Source organism: Amblyomma mixtum, chromosome 1 (assembly GCF_055824585.1).
Source record: "Amblyomma mixtum isolate Tamu chromosome 1, ASM5582458v1, whole genome shotgun sequence".
Taxonomy (NCBI): Eukaryota; Metazoa; Arthropoda; class Arachnida; order Ixodida; family Ixodidae; genus Amblyomma; species Amblyomma mixtum.
In genome coordinates, this window is record NC_143012.1 from 70624929 (window position 1) to 70648370 (window position 23442).

At 48.4% G+C, this 23442-nt stretch overlaps 2 protein-coding genes and 1 pseudogene across 2 annotated transcripts in view; 1 reads left to right on the forward strand and 2 right to left on the reverse strand.

Moving 5' to 3' along the window:
* The window catches only part of LOC149366712 (flap endonuclease GEN homolog 1-like), a 361675-nt gene that overhangs the window by 266826 nt on the left and 71407 nt on the right, over nucleotides 1-23442 (reverse strand). The gene's annotated exons all lie outside the window — the stretch shown is intronic.
* On the forward strand, nucleotides 360-1475 carry LOC149366728 (iripin-8-like). Its single transcript, XM_089568221.1, has one exon. The coding sequence runs from the start codon at nucleotides 360-362 to the stop codon at nucleotides 1473-1475; it is 1116 nt and encodes a 371-aa protein (XP_089424347.1).
* Nucleotides 5752-8697, reverse strand: LOC149366729 (uncharacterized; annotated as a pseudogene).

Below are 23442 nucleotides of genomic sequence, written 5' to 3' on the forward strand. Positions count from 1 at the left end.
TTTCCGGAAAGAAGGCACAGCTGGGTCTTTCCGCGGCTTTGTGAGCGACCCAGTCGGGAGGGGGCGATCCATTGTCTGGACTGAAGTGTACCGCGCCCTTCTTGCTGTTCCTGCTACGATGAATCATGCGCGTGGCTTGACGTTCGTGCTTCAAAGCTAAGCCAATCAGAACAGCGTTTTTTCACGAGAGAGAAAATTCTTCAGGCGCCATTCGCTGTGCCTGGCCGGGGTAAAAATCGAAACTCCCATTGGCCACCGCAGAGGAAGGGGGAAAAAGCAAAAAAAAAAAAACACCACTGCCAGTCGGTATAAAAAGAGGCGCCTTACATGCGACCTCCAGACCTCGGAAAACATCCACCATGTTGTTTGACGGTGCGCCGCTCGTGAAAGCTCACAACCACTTCGCCGTGAACCTCCTCAAGCGCTTGGCGACGGAGAATCCTGCTTCCAACGTGTTCTTCTCGCCGACTTACATCGCCGCCGTTTTCGCCATGGCCTACGCCGGCGCCGCGGGGAGCTCGGAAGACCAGCTGTCATCGGTGCTGGGTCACACCGAGGTCGGCCTCACGGACAAGCCCTGGGTCCTCCAGGCGTACAGGCTCCTCCTCGAGCGCACGTACTCGAACGTGACGCTGGAAGTGGACAACATAGCCCTGGTGCAGGACAGCTTCGAAATCGACGAAAGATACAGGCAGCAGCTGCACGATGTGTTTGACGCAGAGCTCATGTCCGTGGACTTCGCCAGCTTCGGAGTCGACCCCGCGGAGGTCAACGCTTTGGAGCGAGAAAACATCGACAGCATCCTGCCCGAAGATGAGCCGCTGGGCAGGATTCTCTACCTGTTCAACACCGTCCACTTCAAGGCTACCTGGCTGACCATGTTCGACCCGTGGGACTCAGGGAACAAGTCCTTTTTCAACCTGGGTACCACCGAGGTCAGTAAGCCGATGATGCAACTCACCAGCCACTACCCCTACACTCGTCTCGACGTGCTCGGCGCGGCCGCCGTGGAGATCCCGTGCTCGGGAAACAGGTTCGCCATGGTGGTGCTGCTTCCAGACTCCGCGGTGGAGCTCGCAGAGCTCAGGGACGACCTGTCGCTTGCGGTTCTCGAAGACCTCGGCAGGAGTCTCTACCCCTGTCTGGTAGCGCTCAGCCTGCCCAAGTTCAACGTGAGTGTCAGCTACGACCTGGTGCCCACCATGCGAGCCCTGGGACTCAACGTCGTCTTCGGAGAGTGGGCCGACTTCAGCGGAATCAGCGCGACCACGCCGACCTACATCTCGGCCGCTTTCCAAAAAGCGTCTTTTGAGGTCGATGAAGAAGGAACCGTCGAGCCCGCAGTGACCCCCAGTTCGGCGGATGGACCTCCACCGGATATCACCCCGTTCACCGTGGATCGCCCCTTCATCTACTACATCAGGGATCGAAAAAACAACCGCATTTTTTTCATGGGTGAGATCCACAGCCTTTGAGATGGGAGTCATCGTCCTCTGCACGAGAAGAATTTCAACTGAAGGAGCGGTTCCACGGCAGGCAAGCGTCTGAAAAGTCGGGTTGAAATAAACTACTCATACTTTCACTGCATTTCTGAGACATCGTTTTTATTCCCGGTCTGAACTTCCTCATTCTTATTAGTGGCTTAGAGGAGTATGCCAACGGCCCTTGACATGGGCGTCCGGAAGGGGGGGGGGGGGGCAAGTGGGGCGACTGCCCCCCCCCCCCCTCCTGGAATTGCGGTTATTTATGCACTAGTAGAAAACAACTACACAGCTTGATTAGCACGCTTAGGTGATATTAAGTTATCGAATTGTGCTTATCGAGTTCAATTCTTTGTTAATTAATAAATTCTGTTTGTTCTCCAAGCCTAGCCCTAATTTTTGTTTCATGTGCGCAATTTATACTACAAATAGTTCCTTCTTGGTGCTAACCTACCGCCTCCCCTATACCCGGCCATCGGGTGCACCCCCCTGGAAAAAGTTCTGCGGGCGCCCTTGAGCCTATTCGTAAGGCCCATTAATATCCTCACACAAAGGCCTTACTTCTTAGATTGAATGTCCCGCAAAAACGTAGCATCTAGTGAGAAGCACAGATGGTTTAAGGGAAGTAAGGAACAATGGGGATTTAACATAAGGGGTCACTGAATTGTATAACAGAGGAGAAAGCGGATCATTTTGATGTACCTGACCGCTTCCTCTGAACATCCCCCGTCTGGTGCTGTGACAAACTTAATGGCTGTCATCTGTAATGCTTACATCTATTCTCAAAACCAGACCAATAAAAAGTATAGGCTTCCCAAGAACTCATTCTTTGGTAATTTTTCACTTAATTGGGACCTTTCCTTGTAAGTGAGCTAGTATATATATGCGCGCGCAGGGTGTCATGACATTCGAAACACCTGTGACTGCGACCGTGCGGCACCTGAGCTGGGGCAGCGGAAACCAAAGGATACCAGGCGGGCTGTAGTAATGAAATGAAAGAAGTGAAGGGACAGTTAGAAAGAATGGGGAGAGATAAACTACAAAGAGATCTTGTTACATATTCGCATATTAAAGCGCTAACCGCATGAGGGCCGTTTCACATGCTGCGACTAGAACGAAAATAGTCGGCCTAGTCGGTGACGCCGCAGTGCGATTTACGCACAGTGCTTTCACATGCAACGCATACCCAGCGAATTCGGTCGGAGGGACACGCAAGGTTGCTTGATGTTCGCATAGGCAACCCACGATTAAATGCGACAGAAACGCTGCACGGAATGTGTTGACGATGTTATGACCAGCGTGTTTTTAGATGCAAGGCAATATTTCGTATGTTTTGATTAGAATAAACAGTTTTGTTTATGCCGTGGGAACAGCTCCCACGTGACCTAACGCCGAGACGTCACGTCACGTGCGAGCTGTTGTCGCGGCCGGTCTCGACGCACGTGCGCTCTCGCTCGCGCGCCTGGAGACCTGTCTTGGCCGCGTGACGTCACGTCACGTGTCGTCTCGGCGCTGCCCATTGGTCAGTCGCAGAGCGAACACACCGACGCTGCGACTGGATTCCAACCGGATGGAACTTGGTCGCAGACCGTCTGCGGCTAGACCGACGGCCCTCTCCAGTCGCAGACCAACAGAATTCGCAGCGTCGCAGGCGAGAATCGCGTGCATGTGAAACGGCCCTGAGGCGATAATTCGCGGCGACACGCCGCGCGATGAAATGAGGGCCGCCGAACCACTGTCGCTCACTGTCGCTCATTGCGTCGCCCGGTTTCTGGGTTTGCAGAAAATATCGCCCATCGCCCGGAAGTGCCGCGCGAGACTAGCCAATGACGGTAGGTCTTGCGGGTGCGCAACTCCCGAGCCGTTTTTTTTTTTTTTTTTCAGCGGAGACGCAGCCGACGTAGCCCTCACCGCGGCCGGTGCTCCTCCCGTGACGTCACGAAAAGAGGCCCACAGTCGCCGCCACTTACGGCGGAGCTTAAGGAATCGCGACCGGAATCAACTAGCAGCAATAAGCTTACATTTATCAGTCCACATTTTTTTCTTTAGTTAAAATACTGGAATGAATAGCAGACAATTTACGCGGAATTTATTTTGAGGCACTAGCCGCAAACCATCTGTGCAAAGATTGTTTAAGCACTGATGTCAGCACCTCTATCGCATTGCGCCTTCTCGACTTTCTCAGTAGATGTTTTTCTTCATGCATTACTTGAAATAAATTTGCCAATATTTTAAAACTTTTCCTTTTTTTCACCTGGTTTTATGAAGCATAGCGATAATGAAGAATCAAAAACTCTCGAATAGCTTTCACAACTGCGTATGTGTATTTTTATTGGAGATACATGTATTTGTTCTAGGGTCATATTTTACATGAATACGATCGCTTTCGATACAGGTACATACATTGCCACAGTTTAAGTATTGGCTGTGGCTAGAGTTCCGTCCAGACGGAACTACAATTTGCGCGAGAGTTCCGTCTAGACGGAACTACAATTTGCGCTAAAGTTCCGTCCAGACGGAACTGCATGTAGCGATGGGTTCCGTCCAGACGGAACTGTAACTGACACCATACAGTTCCGTCCAGCTTTATCTGCCACAAGAGTTATGTCAAGACGGAATTAAAGCTGCCGTTAGGGCTTGGGGAACCAGTTTGCTTGCAGACTTTTGCATGTTTATTTTAAAAAGTGGCAATCCTGTTCCGCCTAATGTGTGACAGGATATTCTGCTGCATCATTTTATTTTCTAAGCAGTCAGTGGGAAATGACAATAGAACGAGTTTTGGCTTGGGTTTGTTGATGCGTTTGCATAATGCTTGTTGACCGTTTGTGTACGTCTTAGTCTTTTTCGCGCTACGTCATCTTGCAGCACAAACAGCGATAGGGCTTCACATCACTTCGCGAAGAGTTTCTGCACTCTGCTTCTAACAGTGTCATTTTCCCGATCCTGCATGCGTGCACGGAAGTTGTACCTTCGAGGATGTAAGTGAAGGCAGTACGCGGACAGATATTTTGGTGCCGTATATATGCGTAGAGAGAACATCTGGGTACAGCTTTGTCAACTGGTTATTCCAGAGGCAAAGAAATGCTTTTTTGTGGGTAGAAATCACCCATTTTGCATAGTATAGACAGTACGGACATTAGACAGTTTTAGTTTTACGTACGTAGAACCTTCACGCACGTAAACGTGAGCAGTCTACGTAGCGTACGCTCGTGTCGCTTCGTACAGTTTTAGCTACACGTACAGGACGCTAACTGTGTAGATCTGCCATAGAGCCTAAAAAATGCGCTAACATGCTGTGCCGCGTCATCTAGTACAGACAATGAAAACTAATTTTGTTTAGTCGAGCTGCTTGGAGCGGAGCCAGGCCAAGCCAAAGTGCGGGCGCTAAATACTTTCCCCCTTTCTTCTGACAAACGTTGAGCGATTTCATTCCACCGAACTGTATGTTGCATGTTATCTTCAAATGGATTGCATTCATTTACGTCCCGCGGCATATTTAAATCATTGCTTTTCGAGAAGCGAAGGCGCGCTGGTGTCCCACTCATGTTGACGACGTGTGCGTACGGAGTCAAAACGTGCACCGTTTTGCTTTTCCCGCTGACTGTGCCGAGGGTCTCGCGATATCGCGCGAGGTTTCGAGCTTCACGTGGTCTCGCGAGACCGTTGGCACACTCGTTGCTATGACGACCACAGACGCTTCTCCGTCAGGCTTAGGAGCTGCTGAAACGGATTTCTATGGGGAAAAAAAATCTAGTTCTCACCTAAAACTTCATGCGAGATCAAGAGTGGACCAACTGAAGGCAAATACAGCAGTTTACAGCACGATACCACGTTGAGGGATTAGCGACGAAGCTGTCATCGTTGCGAAGCGGGCGGCAGGGCGCCGCCATCTTGCCAACGCCACGTACGCAAGCAACGTGAAGACCGCCACGCAAAGATCTGAATCTCACGTACGTCCGTGCGACCCCCGCAGACACTTCACGTTCTGCGCGTGCTCACTGGTGAGCCGTAAGTGCTCTACTTACGTGAAGCTTCTACGTACGTGAAACTAGAACTGTCTATTGTATGGACGGAACTCTAGCTGCAGTAAATATTCCGTCTGGACGGAACTGCAGCAGCAGCAGCAAATGTTCCGTCTGGACGGAACGCTAGACACTCCGTTAAGTATTTACAACATAACAAGTGGGTTTAGAAGTTGACATATAAAACACTCATGTTGCTATTTACAGCGGAACCGCTGCCTTATCCGCAGAGTCTCAGCTTTTCTCTTTTAAGCCTTGGCGTTGGCATCCAATATTTTGTCGTTCATCTTGCAGCAGTAGTTCTTGAGGAAAAGGTTCGTGCTACACCACAAGAGGTGTTTTAGAACAACTTCGCACTTGTGGCCATCCTCGCAGGTGTCAAACTCTGAGGAATCGTCACCGGCGAGCAGTTCAAGCGTGAGGTCCGTGACTAAATGAAAAAGTCCTTGTTTGTTGATAGTTGCTTAACAACTACGTAGTTGTGTGCGACAGCGTTGACGGCAAATGTTGCTGGGTAAACAAGCCCGCCCCTGTCAAGTTGCTTCACAAGGTCGTATCGTCCATCCGTGTCGGATATTGATGTCGTCCTTTTTTCCGTGAGCGCATCCCTGCATTTTGTACACTTGAGCTTTTTAAGTGTTGCGTACACTGCATAGCCTGCCACATATACCAGCACCGGGACGATGTCTTTTAGTTCCGACAGTGCATCTTCGGTCACCACTATACATTTAGGCTAGGTCGTGGATAGTCTGGTCGCAAGTGAAGCTCATCCCATCGCTCATCCTTACTGATGGCTGGCAAAGTGCTTTGTAGCTGTAGCTTCTTTTCACATTCATACACTTGCCTCATCGACACATGATACTGGGATCCAGCTAGCATCCTGTACTTTCCGAAGCGCTCCTCCAGACTGTCGGTTTGGATCTTTCCTAGAAGGACATATGATAGCTTGAGCTCTTCGAAGCAGTACTTCGTAAACTCCACAAAAGCATATGTTGTGTGGTCGATAGCGGCATGGGTCTCTCTTGTTAGCGTACCGCTGTCCAAACTTTTGCCTTTCCACTCCTCCAACCAGGCCAAGAGATTGTGAAGGAAATTAATCTTGATGTCATTTTCCGAATTAAACACTGGTTCTTGCAACTTGTCTCTAAGCCTTTTTCCCTTCCAAGGCGTCCTCACGTTCACAATCTTCCACCATTTCACCACCAACTCAATGAAAGTGGCAGTCCCTTCGAAAAATAAGAGGTTGTGCTTCATCCCAAGGGCTCGCAGGGCCTGAGGAAGGTATTCATTGAAAATTTGCAAAGCCAACTTTACATTTTGTCGTTCGATGTTCGATGGATTGAGAGCTTTTCTTGACAGTCTGTAGCCATAGCGTAACAGCCTCTCGCACTCCAAGTTGTATAGATTCCTGATGGTAGCAAATGACGCAGAGAGCATTCGCTGTCCTCCAGTGTGGTCTTTTTCGAGCTCGGGAAAGTAGAAACAATGTTGGTCGTTTTTCTGGTTAAGCCAATTATTGCGTATACACTTTAGTATGTGTACCGAGTCTATTACAAAAAAAGAGGCCTTGCAGGGTCCGATGGATGCGAATAAACAATTTGTTTAGAAGGAGGTGACGAGAAGTGAGACATAGCCTTTGTGTTGATGGCATTGTTGTCACTTACAACACACACTACCCTGTAGCCAATTTCTTCCAGGCCACATATTACTTTCCGCAGCAACTGGTGCATATACTCTGATTCAGCTTTTTGGACAGGGACGATGTGAGCGGCTTCCTCAAATTGGCACAAGAGGCTCTGCACCATATAAAGACCAATGCGTTGGTTGCTGCACCCGAGCTGTTCAGAGCAGCACCTGTAATATTGCCTCCTTTATAATCGAAATAAGGCTTGATGTGAATTTCGTCCACCATCAGTGTCACAAAACGTTGGCGAACATTCAGGTCGGTGATTCTTCCGGCCATGTAGCGGAGGAACGATTCACTCTGGTGTTCGACTTGAGGATTCATGCCATACGGTGAGCATATTGATCGAATGGTCACTGGGTGCGGCAGAGTCATGATTCCAGATCCGCGGATATATATTGGTATGCGTGAGGCGCGATAGAGTGAAAAGTAGGCAGCAAAATATCATGAAGTCGGCTTAGTAGCGTCTCCGAACTTTTTTCATTGAGAGTAGCTTCAATTGCTCGCTAAGAAATTGTATGATGTTGGTGCTCTCATCTATGGGCGAAAAAGATAACTTTTCCAGCAGGAGAAGAATCTGCTTGCAGATGTCGTCGTTAGCAGATTCAGGACTTTGACTGAGGTCGCCACTGCTTTTTTCAATGACCTCAAGTAGCTCCATCATTGCTTTCTTGCTGTTTGCTATTGTTGGGATGGAGAAATTGGTGCCTAGTTTTGTTATTGGCATTTTTACGAAGTGAACTGTCACGCTAAGGTCAGCTTTTACTGCAACTGAATATTTGATGCATGGAGCTTCGTCTCCAGTGATGTGCACTAAAATATGGCGTTCACTCCCTTCAATAGCATGCCAGAATGCAGACTTTTTGCTTCCTATATATTCCGTCCAGTCTTTTAGGTTTAGAATCCTATCTGCTTCTTGCTCTTCGCGGAACACTTCAGCTGACTCTTCAAGCGCTTTCCTCAAAGCAGCAGCCTCAAGACGCATGCGCTTCGAGTCTGGGTCATCCCTTGAGGTGCTTGGCTTAGAAGTGTAAGACGGGCATCCCGGAAACTTTGAAGCGATTGCACCTGGGCGAAGGCGCAGATGCGAAAGGGGTGAAGTGGTGGTGCGCCCTGTAACCTCGTCGATGTGGGAGGCCTCTCGCACGATGTCAGCCTCAATAAACCTAGAAGGAAGTTAAATTTTTGTTTAAATAGCAGTTGTAGCTTGGCAACAGTTTTCTTGAAAGTCTGCATTCGCTACCCACAGTGCTAACCAGCTGCTAGTTTAAATACACTTTTTTTTACAATGCATGAGCATAAGCTTATCGTAGTTTGCAAAAGTAACTATTCTATAAGGAAGTTTCGAACATCTTACCCTGGACTGCGGTGATACAACTAAGTTCTCTCGTGGTATTGCCCTAATCCAGGCGTTCTGTTCTTCTTCATGCCGGGGAAACTTGAAAACGTGGTTTTTGGGACCCGATTTGTAGTTAGTCCGGCAATTGGGCACGCAGCACTTGTTAGGCATATCCTGGCAGAAGCGTAATCCACATTCCGTAACCCAGCGATGGCACTAGAACAACGTCTCGGACACAACCGCACGCGCAGCACGAGGTTAGGCACAGTCAACGTCTAGAAAAAAATGTGCGTTCGGAAGCATGTCGCGACATGCCATGACTTTCCCCCAGGCAGTGAAGGAAGTGTCACGTGTTACCAGAACGGATCGCATTGTCGTCTCCTTCGTCCCCCACTCTGACTTCTCGGTCCAGGCCTCATTTGTGTACCTTCCAGGCCTCATTTTCAACACGAGTGCGCTGCTCGTAGCTTCGAGACGTGCTGCACGGAACTTCTATGTGGGCCTCTTTCGCGTGACGTAGCTCAGGGGGGGAAGTAACAGCCCGCAGGCCTTATGTTGAGACCGGCCGTGCCCTCACCATGGCAGGTTGTTGTGTAGTGGTTTTTTTTTTTATTTTGCATTGAATATGGAAGGTAAAAGAATTTTTCTACCCCGGCATCTGCTATCGCCGCTGGAAGCACCTGAGCTGGGGAAGCGGAAATAAAGGATAGCAGGCAGTGTGTAGAAGTGAGAGGAAAGGGGTGAGGGGATAGTAGAAAGACAGGCACTGCGAGTTTCCGTCGGCGTACCATGGCGGACAAAGACGCTGGGGAGGCCGGCAGCAGACTGAAAGAGCGCGCGCTCATGGAGGAAGGAAAAAATGCGTGCGCTTTTCTGTCACGTGTTTTTACGTATTGGACAAAAATAAAATTATTGCCCACATATATTTTTGTCAATGTTTTTATTGTGTTTTATCTTGTGTGGAGCCTTAGGAACGTTGTTCTACGCGTTAATTAACGCAAAATGACTGAACGCTGAAGTGGCAGCAGTCGAGCAACAGTGAAAACGCGCCGCTCCGACGCCGAGTCGCTTCGTGCGGTTTGCGCCAGCGACAGCGGTGGGCGACGGCGTCGTCATCGCGCGACGCATCGCGAAGGAATATCGCCTCATGCGGTTACCGCTTAACACATGTACTAAGCTGAACACGCGCACGACACAATGCTCAGTACATCTGCCGGTGCGTTTTCTTCGGGTCCCAGCCTCTCAACAGCGCAGCAAAATAAAGACGCAGACAGAAGAAATTACGAGACGGGACAACGAATATTGAACAATAAACTAGCCGGAACTTCAATACGTTACATAACTGTTCTGTGACTGCTCTCTGCATCCCACAACTGCCTTACATTCATAACTCGCTGACTTCAACGAGAACGGCAGGCAGCAGTCTGGCGACAATGCTTCTGTTGTGGAATATGGCGGACGTAGTGCAACCACCGTGACTGCGGGGCTTTATCGTGAAATTCTGGTCACCGCAACTGCAGCGAAGACGTCACCGGCAGTGATAAATTGCAAGCATAAGATCTTCGCCACACTTCGTAAGGTTCTTCCGGAGATCTTCTTTCGTCCTGCCATCCGGAGGCCAGGCTTGCTACCCGTAGATCGTAGCGTCCCAGCACTGATTATTATAGCTGCCCCGTTTTTAAAGGACGCGACTGAGTAGACGCTGTATTCGATGTTCACATTTCGCAGGGATCGTTAAAAAGGCCTCGCCTTTTGTTACTACCTGGTTGATCCGACAGCGCCGTGGCTGCCTGGTCGATGTTATGCTCACAGGTCGCCTCGTTGCGCTCTTATCGGTTGACAGCGGAACCCGTTTTTGAGGAAAATCGGCTTGTGTGGAATCCCATTATCTCTGATCGGCGGGTATTGGCGATAGCTTTTCTGCATTGTTTTGCGCTGTGGTGCTATGCCAGCTGTCGCGATCGGATGCTGCCGTAAGCTGACTGCTCCCACAATTTGGCGCAATTAACTCCCTTCCTAGACTGGAGTAAATGCTGGTAAATCCTCATTTTTACTTCCTTATTCCCTCATGGGAGTAAAATGAAGGACAGTCCACCTTTTTACTCCCCACTCATGGAGTAAATGTTTTAACAAATGGAGTAAAAAGGGTTGGCCGCCACCATTTTTACTCCCTTTTGGGTCTATTTTTGTTTACAGTGCAGTCCAGAAAGGGAGTTAATTGTGCCAAATACTCCACCAGTGCCGACATGGAGTAAAAAAACAGCATTTTGTGCAATCCGCCCCGCCGCCTAGCGTCTCGTCTGCTTTTAGTCAGTTGTCGGATAACGGCGGTGAATGACGACCGCTTGGTTACCATCGTCGCTGGATCTCTGCTGACTTCTGCCCTTTCACGGGCGCCTGCCACGGTACAAGATATCGACTTGTCGCCGTTTTCCGCTGCAGTACGTTACATAATTCAACTGATCCTGTGAAGTCTCCAGTGCTCTAACGATACCTGACTTTCCTTTGTTTGTGTCGCCACCCCGTTACAGCCCCCACTTAGGCCTAATTTTCATAGGCTTTTTACAGTGTGGTTCTCGCAATGTATTGCAGCAGATTATGTGTTGTATGTACATGGAACTGTGATAGAACATAGTGTCAACGCTGAGCTCTTAATTGAGCTCATCAGGCCACATTTTTTCTCAGTCATATTTAAAAGCCAAGCCTTAATGAAGTGAATATGAAAGCAACACTGCCATTCCAAACTACCATCAGGTGTATTTTCATCTTTTCTGGTCTGGTTTTGGGTCAAATATAGCGTGGTGCATGACCGTGAAAACCACTCAGCGGCTCCTTTTCAGTTTTCAAGCTACTGATTATAATGTTACATCCCTTTATCTACGAACATGGCCAACGAAACGAGCTCGTACAGCAAAAGGACAAGCAGACGACTCCTGACGCGTACGCCGCCGCTGGGCTAACAGATGGCGGAAAGAATGCGTGACGCGGGGTCACATTAGGGCAGCGCAGTTTCCTAAGTTAGGTTACCGGCGGGCCGCAGAGCTACTGCCCGTTTCCGCCGCTGTCACTGCTGTAAGAATGAGCCTGAATGAGGATAAACATGACGGCATTTTTGGGTTCCATCTCTGTGGGTAGTAAAAAATTTACTCCCTTTTCACTCCAAAATAACTCCCTTATATAAGGGAGTAAAAAAACACCACACATATGGAGTAAAAAAACTCCTTTTGTGTGTGCGTTAGAGGACAAGCCATTTACTCCCTTTTGGGTGTTTTTTTGCTAACAGTGTAGCTGCTGCCGTCTTCTTAAGTTCAAGTCTCTCCGTTACCCTCCGAAACACAACCCCACAGGGGAGCACTGGCAGTATACAACTATTATGTACTGTCCTCGTGAAGGGTTTTGGCAGATGGTAACGCTTTGCACTGTTTCGGGTTCTTCAAAAATATTTAATCTGAAAGGGCTGTATGAAAAGGCTACAAAGCGCTCCTATTTTCAGGCTACTCATTCTTCAACATCCGACGATGGTTCTGTCTTCGCGGTCGCCTGCCACTAAAAGCATTTGACAGCTGCACAGTTTTCTCGTTGGGGAAGCCGCACCACCCCTCCATTTACGCTAATACGAGTCCATACACCCTGTTACTGTGTGTGGCTTTTTGAGCTTGCAACACACCACTGCGAGGCGATTGCACCGACTGCTCAGCCTTGAGGGACGATGGATTCAGTGTGCTTTTGATTCGAACGCAATTAATCGCCCGCCACAGTGGCCAGTAGCGCATGTCGCTTAGTCACGTGTTGCACAATTCACTGCAGCGAATACGAGTCGCTGTCGTATCGAGCAAAGTGCATTGGATGTCAGGCCCTGACGTGTACTAGCGTAGCGGATTATGCAGCGCAAGAGACCGCATGGCGCATACTACCGGCAACAAAGGCGGGCAGTTAGCTATGGGTTAGCTGCATCGAATGCAGAGCAAACACAGCATACCCCCAGAGCTCGACAGCCGGTGTAATCGTCTCGCATAGGTGTGTTCAAAGCGCACAAAGCCACATCAAGCAACTATACCGACGCATATACGCGCAGCACATAATGCAACGCTGAACAGGCCAAGTGGCGTGAGCTATCGGCAAACCACTGCAAGCAGATAGTGATGAAAAACATGGGCGCAGGCAGCAGTGCACAAGTCCATCGAACAATAATTTTAGGTTATTAAAGCGAAAGCATTACTTGGCTAAGTCGATAGTTTCGTGTCCGCAAAACGTGTCGGCGGCGTTTTCTCAATTCGTGTGAGAGTTAAGCGAAAAAGAATGACTGTGCGTGATCGAGGATGATGTGAGGATGATGCACGTCAAAATGTGGTCGCTGTGGAGTAATTAGTTAATTAATTAGAGCCAAAAATGTCCCAAAGGCGTCAAAATAGTATCGGACGTCGATATAGTGCGAGGACGTGACAACAGTACGAGGCGTCAAAATTGTGGAGGGAAAACACAACCAAGTGACATAGGATGATAAAATAACGTTGTGCACCAAATTTGATTGATCTGGAGTAAATAATTAATCAGAAGACAAAAGATCACTTAGACGTCAAAATAGCCCCGGACGTGCATGTAGTGCGAGAACGTGAAAATAGCGATAGACGTTAAAATTGGAAGGAAAAAGAGAGGCAAACAGTCAAAAGTGAAGGAAAGAGAGGCGACGAGTGCGAAGGAGGCATCAATGCTTTCGCTTTCCCCCAATGCCGGTCGCCGCAGTGGTCTGTTAACTAGGGGTGTGCGAATATCAATTTTTTCGAATACGAATCGAATACGAATACTTGGTTCCGAATATCGAATCGAATATCGAATAATCAAGGACATACGCATTTAACCACTACAAAACATTTATCTGAGCACCAAGAACATCACAGTTCAACAATCAGTGATGAAATGAGCACAAAAGGTGTGTGTGGCTGCATAAAAAGTATCAAAGTCTCGAACATTGTTAGAAGAGTGGAAATATCAGAGAAGATGGCTAGTACACCGCATTGATCAAGGCTAGCTTGCCAAAAGCACAAAAGCGCGTTGCTGGGATGAACATAAAAGGCTGTCGTGAAGGAAAACCGGCTGCTCCACATGGTCAGGCAGAAGTAGTTCCCTTCTAGCTGAAACGACTTCTCCAGCCACAGAAAATGCCCTCTCAATTGGCACTTAACTGGCTCGTATTGCGAAGTATTTCGTGCACAACTGTAACTATACCAGCTTCGCAGGTACAGCCACAAAGAAGCTCACCAGTGCAGTCATCTACTGCATGGCCCAACGTTACGCTATATAGTTACGCATTGCTCTGGGCGCCGCCATGTTGTTATGTCTATGTCGATGCTCGCCGGTGCTCGCAATAGAATATTCGGCTAGATACGAATGTTCGCGTCGTGTCGAATATTCGAAACAACACGAATACCTGGATTTCAAATCGAATACGAATACTAAAAATATAATATTCGAATTATATTCGAAAATTCCGAATATTCGCACACCCCTACTGTTAACATTTTTTCACGGCGTTCGCGTCGAAACGGATACACTGTGAACATAGACAGGTCAGCTAGTCAGTGACTCAATGCAGAGTGCATTTTGCCACCGCAGAAATAACCGTGCACTATGTCTAGGGGTAACAAAACAAACACGACAGCGCGCATCCCTTCCGTTTCTTCTCGCCTTAGAGCTAGCCGGTTAATTTGCGCGGTGGCAAATTGCACGCATTCCTGCGCAGCATTACGGGTCTTACCTGAAAACGAAGACTCGACGCCTTCCAGTAACCGCCTTCTTCTTTTGTAACGCGGTTCCGGTAAGATAAATGACGCAGCGGCTTCAATCGTTGAAGCCCAACGTGCCGTCAAGACGAAAAGCCAGCACGCTTCCCGGCGCGGTCACTTTTTCACAAAGGGCTGGAAGTTGTACTATGCAAGCGGGCCCAAAAGCTACGATCATCAGTCAACCCGAGCACGAGTTTGAAGCATCGATCTTGGAAACAATAACACACAACCCATGCCCGAACGACCGAGCACACACGACAAAACGGACGGCGTGGTGTGCGTATAGTGCCCGGATTTTTTTTTTTCGTCTTGTCATGTGACCTGCCAGTCTGCGCGCTTGATTTGAACGGCGTTAGGAAGTCCGCGAGGCGCGGGCGCAAGGTACAGTCTTTGTCAAAAGTTTAGAGCCCAGGGGGTTTGCTTCTAAGCCTCGCAGTGGGTCTCCTGAAGCGTTCGTGGCAGCCCTACCCATTGGAGGAGGCAGGACCAGAAATCATCTTACCTTCAGCAAATTTGGAGCGCTGGAGATGCATTACGAACCAGACGCTTGAGAAGCAAACCCCCTGGGCTCCAAACTTTTCACAAAGGCTGTAGATGTTACAATAAGCTGAATATTGGTCTCTCAATAGAGGTGTCGAATATTGCTCGCACAAGGCATTTTAACAGCATGTATATTTCTACTCCATGCACCAATCAAAATAATGCCATTTTATTTCGTGAGCTTGCCTCCTTTTTGATGTATTAGTCTTCGGTTACATTTGTGTACATATGTGTGAATGCTGCCTATATGAGCAAATGAACCCACTCCTGTAAAAAATCCCTAATGGGATTGACAGTGTCTCCAAATAAAATAAATACCAGGTGTTTCAGGGAAAACTTCGAAAATATTCAAGAATAGGTTTTTTTGGGCACAAATATGACTTTTGCGGCAGTGTCGGTGTACACCGGAAAGCCGGTTAATTGTCTTTATTAAGCTGGTAAACTAAATTATGATGACTAACTTCTTGACTATCAGAGATAGGCAACTGCATGGTTGCAATTAGAGATTTGTAGTCGGTCGTTAGTAATAGCACAGTTCTAAGGACTATGGTAATTCATATCAGTTTTTAGAATTTCGAAAACGCGATTACACTCGCCGCTGTGGCTCGACAAAATACATGCGCTTTCGAAAGCATGTAGGCAAAGCATTCACTCCAGCGCCACGGGTAATCGCGCTTTCGAAATTCTAAAAACTGATATAGCTATTACTAACGGCTGGCTACAAATCTCTAAATGCAACTATAGGCGTCTAACTCTACTAGTTAGAAGGTTATTAAAATTTAGTAAACCAGCTTACTACTTAAGACGATTGACCGGTTCTCTGGTGTACGCCAACACTGGTAATACTATGCCGCACAAACCATATTTTTACCCCAAAAAGCCTATTTTTCAAAATTTTTTTTTGAAGTGTTCGCAGAAACACCCAGGGCTGCACCTCCACACCGTTACATGTGCTCTCACATTTATTAATCAGTAACACAAGTTAGCTCTCTGCTACGTTGTGCAATTTAATTCCAACATGAGAAAGTTTCACGCCTCCATTTCTCTTGGTACCAAAAAAGAATTTCAGTTATACGTTAGATTTTGCATTGCCAAGTGACCTCATGAATAGTATTTTTCGAGTCATTACCTACAACCAACTCAACATCGTGACCTCTCCCATAGCCGATATAATATGAATAAAATCTGTTCAGCTGAAATGGGAATCGTTTAAGCTGTGGTTGTGGTTGGTTCCATAATCAGTGAGAAATCGGCTGTAAATTTAACTTTTGTTGATTGAGTTTAATTAAGCTACAGTCAGTTAACTTTATATCATCATCATCATTATCATTTATTGAACCCTTAAAGATTCCGTCTGGGACATTACATAGGGGGGGGGGGGGAATAGTGGTGTGAAGCGGCCATACAAAAGCATGTGAACATAAAAAAACATAACAAAAATAACAAGGATTACAAGTTTGACGGGAAATTAATGTCAAGTAATCCAAATAATACAGAAAATATATGGAAAAGCAGGCCATATGGAAAAGCAGGCAATATATGAAAAGCAGACCATATATTAGGCCATATCAGTCAAGAACATATTAACTTCTTAGTGACTCGTGAGAAATCGGGTGTAAATAGATTTTTTGCTGCTTGAGTTTTAATTCACTTGTAGTCAATTCAATTTACATTGGGTCGTATCAGTCAAGAACGTAATGACTTTTTATGGACCAAGCTCATAAGGATTTGGGTATTAATATACCTTTTTAGACTTCACATATACTCCATAAATAGGTAATTGCATCTCAGTGCGCATTTTTGTAAGCAACCTGCAGCCCCACTTCGCTTTCTGACCCACACAGTTTGGATTTCGGCCCGGGCTGTCAGCGCAAGATATCGTACTGCAGCCCAAGGAAACACAACTACACACACGGAAAAGAACACCTAACACACGAGCATTTTTAACCCTAAATTGCCCTCCCACCCCCCCAAAAAAAAATCTTTTGGCACTGTGGGACATGACCACGCTCTGCGAACACCGGCAGAAACGCATTGCGCGGTCAGAGCATGGAACTACTTCAAGGCATTTTCTTGCGCAAGCAACACTACACTAGGTGTGAGCGATTTTGCGGAGCCCCGGAGAGCCCCAACTGCGCATGCGCGAGGAGCGAGTGACGTCAGAGCAGCACGGAGCCGCCGCCGAGTCCACTCAGAGGTGCCGTCGCCGCTGCGCCAGCAGCAGTGCATTCTCCGGGAGGAGTGACGTCACACAGCGCACAGCTACGGCGCTGGGGCCACCGCCGACTCCTCCGCTACGCGGGCGACTCAGAGGTGCCGCCGCCGCTGCGACTGCCGCGCCGTTGCTTCCGCAATTCTACTCGGGATGGCCATTGGTCAAACCACAGCCAGTTTTTTTCACAGGATGCGCCGATAGACGCCCCGAGGAGCTGTAACTTCCTCTCTGCTGCTCAACATAGCCCTGGCGCCGCTATCTGATGAACCAAGAAATATACCTTGATTTACGATTATCGGGGAGGCGGAAGACAACACTGCAGGCTGCGGATAAGGAGGACAGAATGGTAGGCCCCAATCATTTGACCCCAACCTAGAGACCCGACCATCACGGTCGTAGCAACAGCCGTAGCCAGAGTAATGAGAGCCCGCGGGCTCGGTTTACAGATACAAGCCATCATAAACCGTAAATACGCTGGATAAGCAGCAACTGACGCGTCTGACCAGAATGGTTGCTGGACACAACTACGGGCACAGCAAAACCGACAGCCCGGCTTTTAGTGATGCGTTTATAGTCAGCAGCAAAGCGTACCATCCTTCCGTTTCACAACCTAGCCCGGGGCCGGTTAATACGGGCCACACCACGGTGACGAACGCAGTCAAGACGGCACTGAAAATGCCTGCACAGGCTAGTACTACCCAGCAAACCAAAAACCTCTCAGAGACGTCTAGCTAGACGTCTCTGAGAGGTTTTTGGTTTGCTGGGTATAAAGTCACAACACAGTAGTATAGATAATCGTAGTCCTATACGCTGGCCAAATCAAAAGACTTAGAAGACCGCAACGGGTTCCCCAAGCAACACAATTAATCGGCCAAATATTAGAAATGAATTGGCAAATGCCGATTCTACATGGGAACAGTGTGAAAGCATCATTTTCCTATATTGGGCCAATTACCTGTGCTGCTAGCCTACCCTTGCCCGGACACACGGTGAGTGTGTCTCTCTGTCTCCCGGTTTCATCAGCCGAACAATGTCTCTGACGTCAAATTGAGGTTATACGTCACGTGAGCCATGGAAAAACTGCAATATAATCGCTGCTGCATCTTTTTGATTCACTATATACAGTGTTGAAGCCGGCCTTCGTCAAGGGTCGGAATGACAACGAATGTAGAAGCAGTGATTGCATTGCGGCTTTTTCATGCCTCACGTCGACCTGTAGCGACGCTTTGACGTCACAGTCATCGTTCGGCTGTTGAAACCGAAACGGCACTAGGAAGAAATTCGATTATTAATGGTTTAGCGGGCGTAGGAAAATCATCATCATCATGAGCCTGACTACGCCCACTGCAGGGCAAAGGCCTCTCCCATGTCTCTCCATTAACCCTGTCCTTCGCCAGTTGAGGCCACCATATCCCCGCAACCTTCTTGATCTCATCCGCCCACCTAACTTTCTGCCGCCCCCTGCTACGCTTGCCCTCTCTCGGAATCCACTCCGTTACCCTTCAGGACCAGCGGTTATCTCGCCTTCGCATTACATGCCCTGCCCAAGCCCACTTCTTCCTGTTTATTTCAACTAGGATGTCATTAACCAGCGTTTGTTCCCTCACCCACTCCACCACGCACCCTAAAGTTAGGTGTCTATACTCCTTTAAGAATAGAAGAGAGAAAGAAAGAAAAGAAGATGGGGAAGAAGACAGAGGGACGCGGTAGTAGAGAAAGGAATGAAGGGAAGGGGAAAAATTGCTGTATAAACAAGGCTGCGGCTTAGTTACATCATGGCTCTCTCTGAATGTTTCAATTAAGCCGGAGCCTTGTTTAGGTAATTTTTCTTCCGGTTACATCTCGTATACACCTATGAGACACACTTGTAGGCTAACGAAAAGGCTTGACCTTAAACTGCGAACTGCGGAGTGAGCCATGTAAAGGAAACGGGACCGAAGTAGAATGGTTCAGGAAAAGTGCGAGTTAACAATTTCTAAGGAATCGAGAATAAATGGGCAGGGCATGCATTTAATGCAAAAGGAATGTAACCAATCGTCCTTAGGGGTAACGGAGTGGATCCCAAGCAGCGAGCCAGGTTGGAGGACGAAGATTGTGAAGTTTACGGGCCTACCCGGTGGGCACTGAACCTCCCTCGGACGTCCTGCAGACAGCCTGAACATCCGCAGGGCGTCCCTGGCAGTTTTTAGTGCCCATTAGGCTATAGCCACAGCTGGCACATGACAGGGGAAACTGGAGGGAGATGAGAGAGGCCTTCGTTCTGTAGCGGACGTACTTACGCTGATTCCGATGATGACATCGTAGCACACTGGCATTTCTTTCATTTCGCCTCCATCGAAATGCAGACACCAGCCAAATGCCATAGGCACTGTGCCACATAGGCGGGTCAGCTATAACAGCATGTGTTTTTGCACTTAGAACAATGGGGAGTAAATGACGTCATAGCTTCAATCATGCCGGAGGAAATAGAGCTTATGAGGCCCAGAGGAGGCAACCGGGGACCTCTCGAAGTGTCAGAGAAAAAAAAAGGAAGAAAAAAATTGCAGGGGACATTGAGGCTCCGCCTTAATGGCGATAGCGTAATTGACATTTAATGCCAATTTTTTTATTTGCAGTGAAAAGCTGTTAGAGGGAGTCCAACCACGATGGCCCGTCCCTAAAAATACAAAACAGTTCTGCTCGTTTTATTCTTTGTAATTATAATCGAGCTGCCTGCATTTCTGCAATAAAATTAAATCTTAGCCTGCCATATTCAGCATCCCACCGTAAAGCCCTTAGAATTTCACTTTTTTTTACAAGATATTTCAGCATCCTTCCCTTCGCGGCGAACTGACCTCCCCTCCCCAATACATTTCATCAAGGCTAGATCACGAGAACAAAGTCAGAATTCCATTATGCAAAACCAATGCCATGTTTCAGTCATGGCTTCCCCGCACAGCTGCTGAGAGGAATCACCTCCCCGCATCAACCGCTACAATTACTGACAACCAACGCTTTAAGACCATCACAAAATGAACAAGGGAGGGGAAAACCTCAGGTTGCTAGAGCCAACGTTTCGACAAGGGGACTTGTCTTCGTCTGGGCCAGACGAAGACAAGTCCCCTTGTCGAAACGTTGGCTCTAGCAACCTGAGGTTTTCCCCTCCCTTGTTCATTTTGTGATCGCCAAGGACCATCTACCGCACCCTCTCTCTACCATGGGCTTTAAGACCATATTAGAGAGCACTGCATAACTTTAGGAGCACTTATTTCATTTTTACGCACCAGCATTTTTTTCACTGTATTGCTGCACTGTATGTATTGTATTATGTTCTATTAACCAGCAGATCAAGAACCCATTAGATAACATTATATAACTAGGAGCCATCATTTCTGTATTACTAATTACTTTGCTGCGCTGTGCATTGTTTTTCTTTTAGTTTATTTAACCACTCCTCTCAAAAATTCCTGTGGCCCTGAGGGTACACGAAATGAATAACTAAATAAATAACTAAATGGTCGGTTGGTTTATGGGGTTTAACGTCCCAAAGCGACTAAGGCTATGAGAGACACCGTAGTGGAGGGCTCCGGAAATTTCGACCACCTGGGGTTCTTTAACGTGCACTGACATCGCACAGTACACCGGCCTCTAGAATTTCTCCTCCAAAGAAAATCAGCCGCCGCGGCCGGGATCGAACCCGCGTCTTTCGGGTCAGCAGCCGAGCACTATAACCACTGAGCCACCGCGGCGGCAAATAAATAAATAAAAATTGGCAGATGCTTAGCTTGGTTAAGCACGGTAGGTTGCGAAAGCAAATGGCAAACTATCTTTGCACACACTGAGAAAGATCCACCGTGACTACCCGCCGCGCTCCGCCGACGGATCGAGCTGGGGGGCCTTTTTTATGCAGCTGGTATGACGTCACCTCGACTCTAGCGCCCCTGGGGAGAGGAGCGCGAGGCTCACCGCCGTGACTACCGCCGCCCTCCGCCGACGGATCGAGCTGGGGGCCCTTTCTTTATGCAGCTGGTATGACGTCACCTCGACTCTAGCGCCACTGGGGAGAGGAGCGCGAGGCTCACCGCCGTGACTACCGCCGCCCTCCGCCGACGGATCGAGCTGGGGGCCCTTTTTTGGATGGATGGATGGAAAAAACTTTATTGTCAATAAATTGGTGTTTGTGACCCTTACGGGTCACTGGGCGCCGTGGTCGATCCTTGGTCCAGGATGCCGCACTTGACTGCTGCCATCTTGGCTCGGCGCACTAGGAATCGTTGCGCTTCCTCGTCCTCGCTGGCCAGCAAGCGCTCCCACTGCATCACACTCGGGTTTATTCTTGGCTCTAAGTCTGCCTTAGGGCAGGTCCATGTGATATGTTCTAGTGTAGGTTTACCCTGACACCACGGACATTCGTCTGCATATTGTGTATGGAAAATCTTGTGTAGTTTGTGCAGGTGTGGGTAGGTACCGGTTTGTAGTCTGCGCCAGTCTACCGCCTCCTCTTTGGTGAGCCTTTTGTGCGGGGCTGGGTAGCGTTTCCGCTGACCCCTGTAATGATCGAGTATATCTGAGTACGTGGGGGTAACTGGGTCAAAGGTGCCTGTGGTGCAAAGTGCTGAGTCTGCTCGGTTGACGTATCCTCGAGCTAACTCGTCTGCTGCCACGTTGCCCCTCATCCCCTCATGTCCCGGAACCCACACTATACTATGTTTAGTGTTTTTGTGTCTTCTCGTCGTGTGTAGAATATGATTGGCGATGCTGTCGATCCTGCCTCTTGTGTAGTTTCTACATGCTTGTTTGGAGTCCGTCACTATAGTGAGGTTGTGTCCTGTTGCGTTGCCGTGCGATATTGCCAGAGCAATGGCGGCTTCTTCAGCTGCTTCTATGTTTGGGTTGTTTATCGTTGCGCTGGTTATTTCTTGCCCTCCTTCGTCTGTTACAACGGCGATTGTTTTGCGTTGGTATCGGTACTTTGCTGCGTCCGTGTAGACTACGTTGGGATTGTCGCTTAGTTCCCTGGTGAGTGCTCGGACTCTGGCTTGTCGTCTTTCATGATGTAAATTCGGATCCATATGTCGTGGTATTGGTCTTACCCGGATGTTGTTTCTGTCTTCATTATTAATCTGTTCCTTGTCTCTTTGTGTGCCTAGAGGTAGCCGTAATTTCTCCAGTAGGTGTCTTCCCGTTCTGGTTTGAGTGAGTCTATCTAATTGCGCACTACGTTGCGCTTCTCGTAGTTCGTCGAAGGTGTTTGATACTCCCAGGGCCATTAGTTTTTCGGTTGGTGTGGACATGGGAAGTTTGAGCGCCGTTTTGTACGCTTTGCGTAGTATGGTGTCGATTTGTAGAGTCTCTTGCTTGTTTAGTTCGTGGTAGGGGAGGCTGTACGTAACCCTGCTCGTGACGAGGCTGTCAATGAGTCTTAGGGTGTCCTTTTCTCTCATCCCCTTCTTTCTACTGCTGATTCTTCGCACGATTCTGGCGACTTGCTCTGTTGTATTCTTAATAGAGGCAATGGTTTTGCTACATCGGCCTGTATTTTGCAGCCACATTCCAAGTACCCTGACTTCCGTTTTCTCAGGTATTGTCTCGTTTCCGAGTTTCAGGATGATTTGGGAGTCGTATTTTCGTGTACCTTTTTTGATTCTTACGTATTCTGATTTTTCTGCTGAGCACGATAATCCTCTGGCCCTGGCGTATTGTTCAGTATGGTCGATCGCTTTTTGTAGCCGCTCTTGTTTAGCTGCTAGGGAGCCTGTGGTTGTCCATATTGTTATGTCATCTGCATACATTGCGTAGCTGATGTTTTCTATTTCGTCCAGTACTTTCGTGAGTCCTATCATCGCTATGTTGAATAGTAGCGGTGATATTACTGAGCCTTGCGGGGTACCCTTGTTTGGCACCGTGAAGCTCTCCGATCTTGTATCTCCGATGCCTATCGTAGCTGTTCGTTCCGTGAGGAAGGCTTTGACATAACGGAAGGCTCTGCTTCCACAGTTTATGTTATTGAGACCTTCCATGATGGGGCCCTTTTTTATGCAGCTGGTATGACGTCACCTCGACTCTAGCGCCACTAGGGAGAGGAGCGCGAGGCTCACCGCCGTGACTACCGCCGCCCTCCGCCGACGGATCGAGCTGGGGGCCCTTTTTTATGCAGCTGGTATGACGTCACCTCGACTCTAGCGCCACTGGGGAGAGGAGCGCGAGGCTCACCGCCGTGACTACCGCCGCCCTCCGCCGACGGATCGAGCTGGGGGCCTTTTTTTCCGCGGGTGGTATGACGTCACTCCGCGAAAGGTCAACCGTAACTACCGCCGCGCCACGCTGAAGGCTCAAAACCTAGTGTAGTTTTGCTTTCGCAATAAAATAACGCCACGGGTGAGCGTGCTCTGAAGACGA

Excerpts from the sequence above, each read along its gene's own strand:
- LOC149366728 (XM_089568221.1), top strand. The coding sequence starts at position 360 with ATGTTGTTTGACGGTGCGCCGCTCGTGAAAGCTCACAACCACTTCGCC.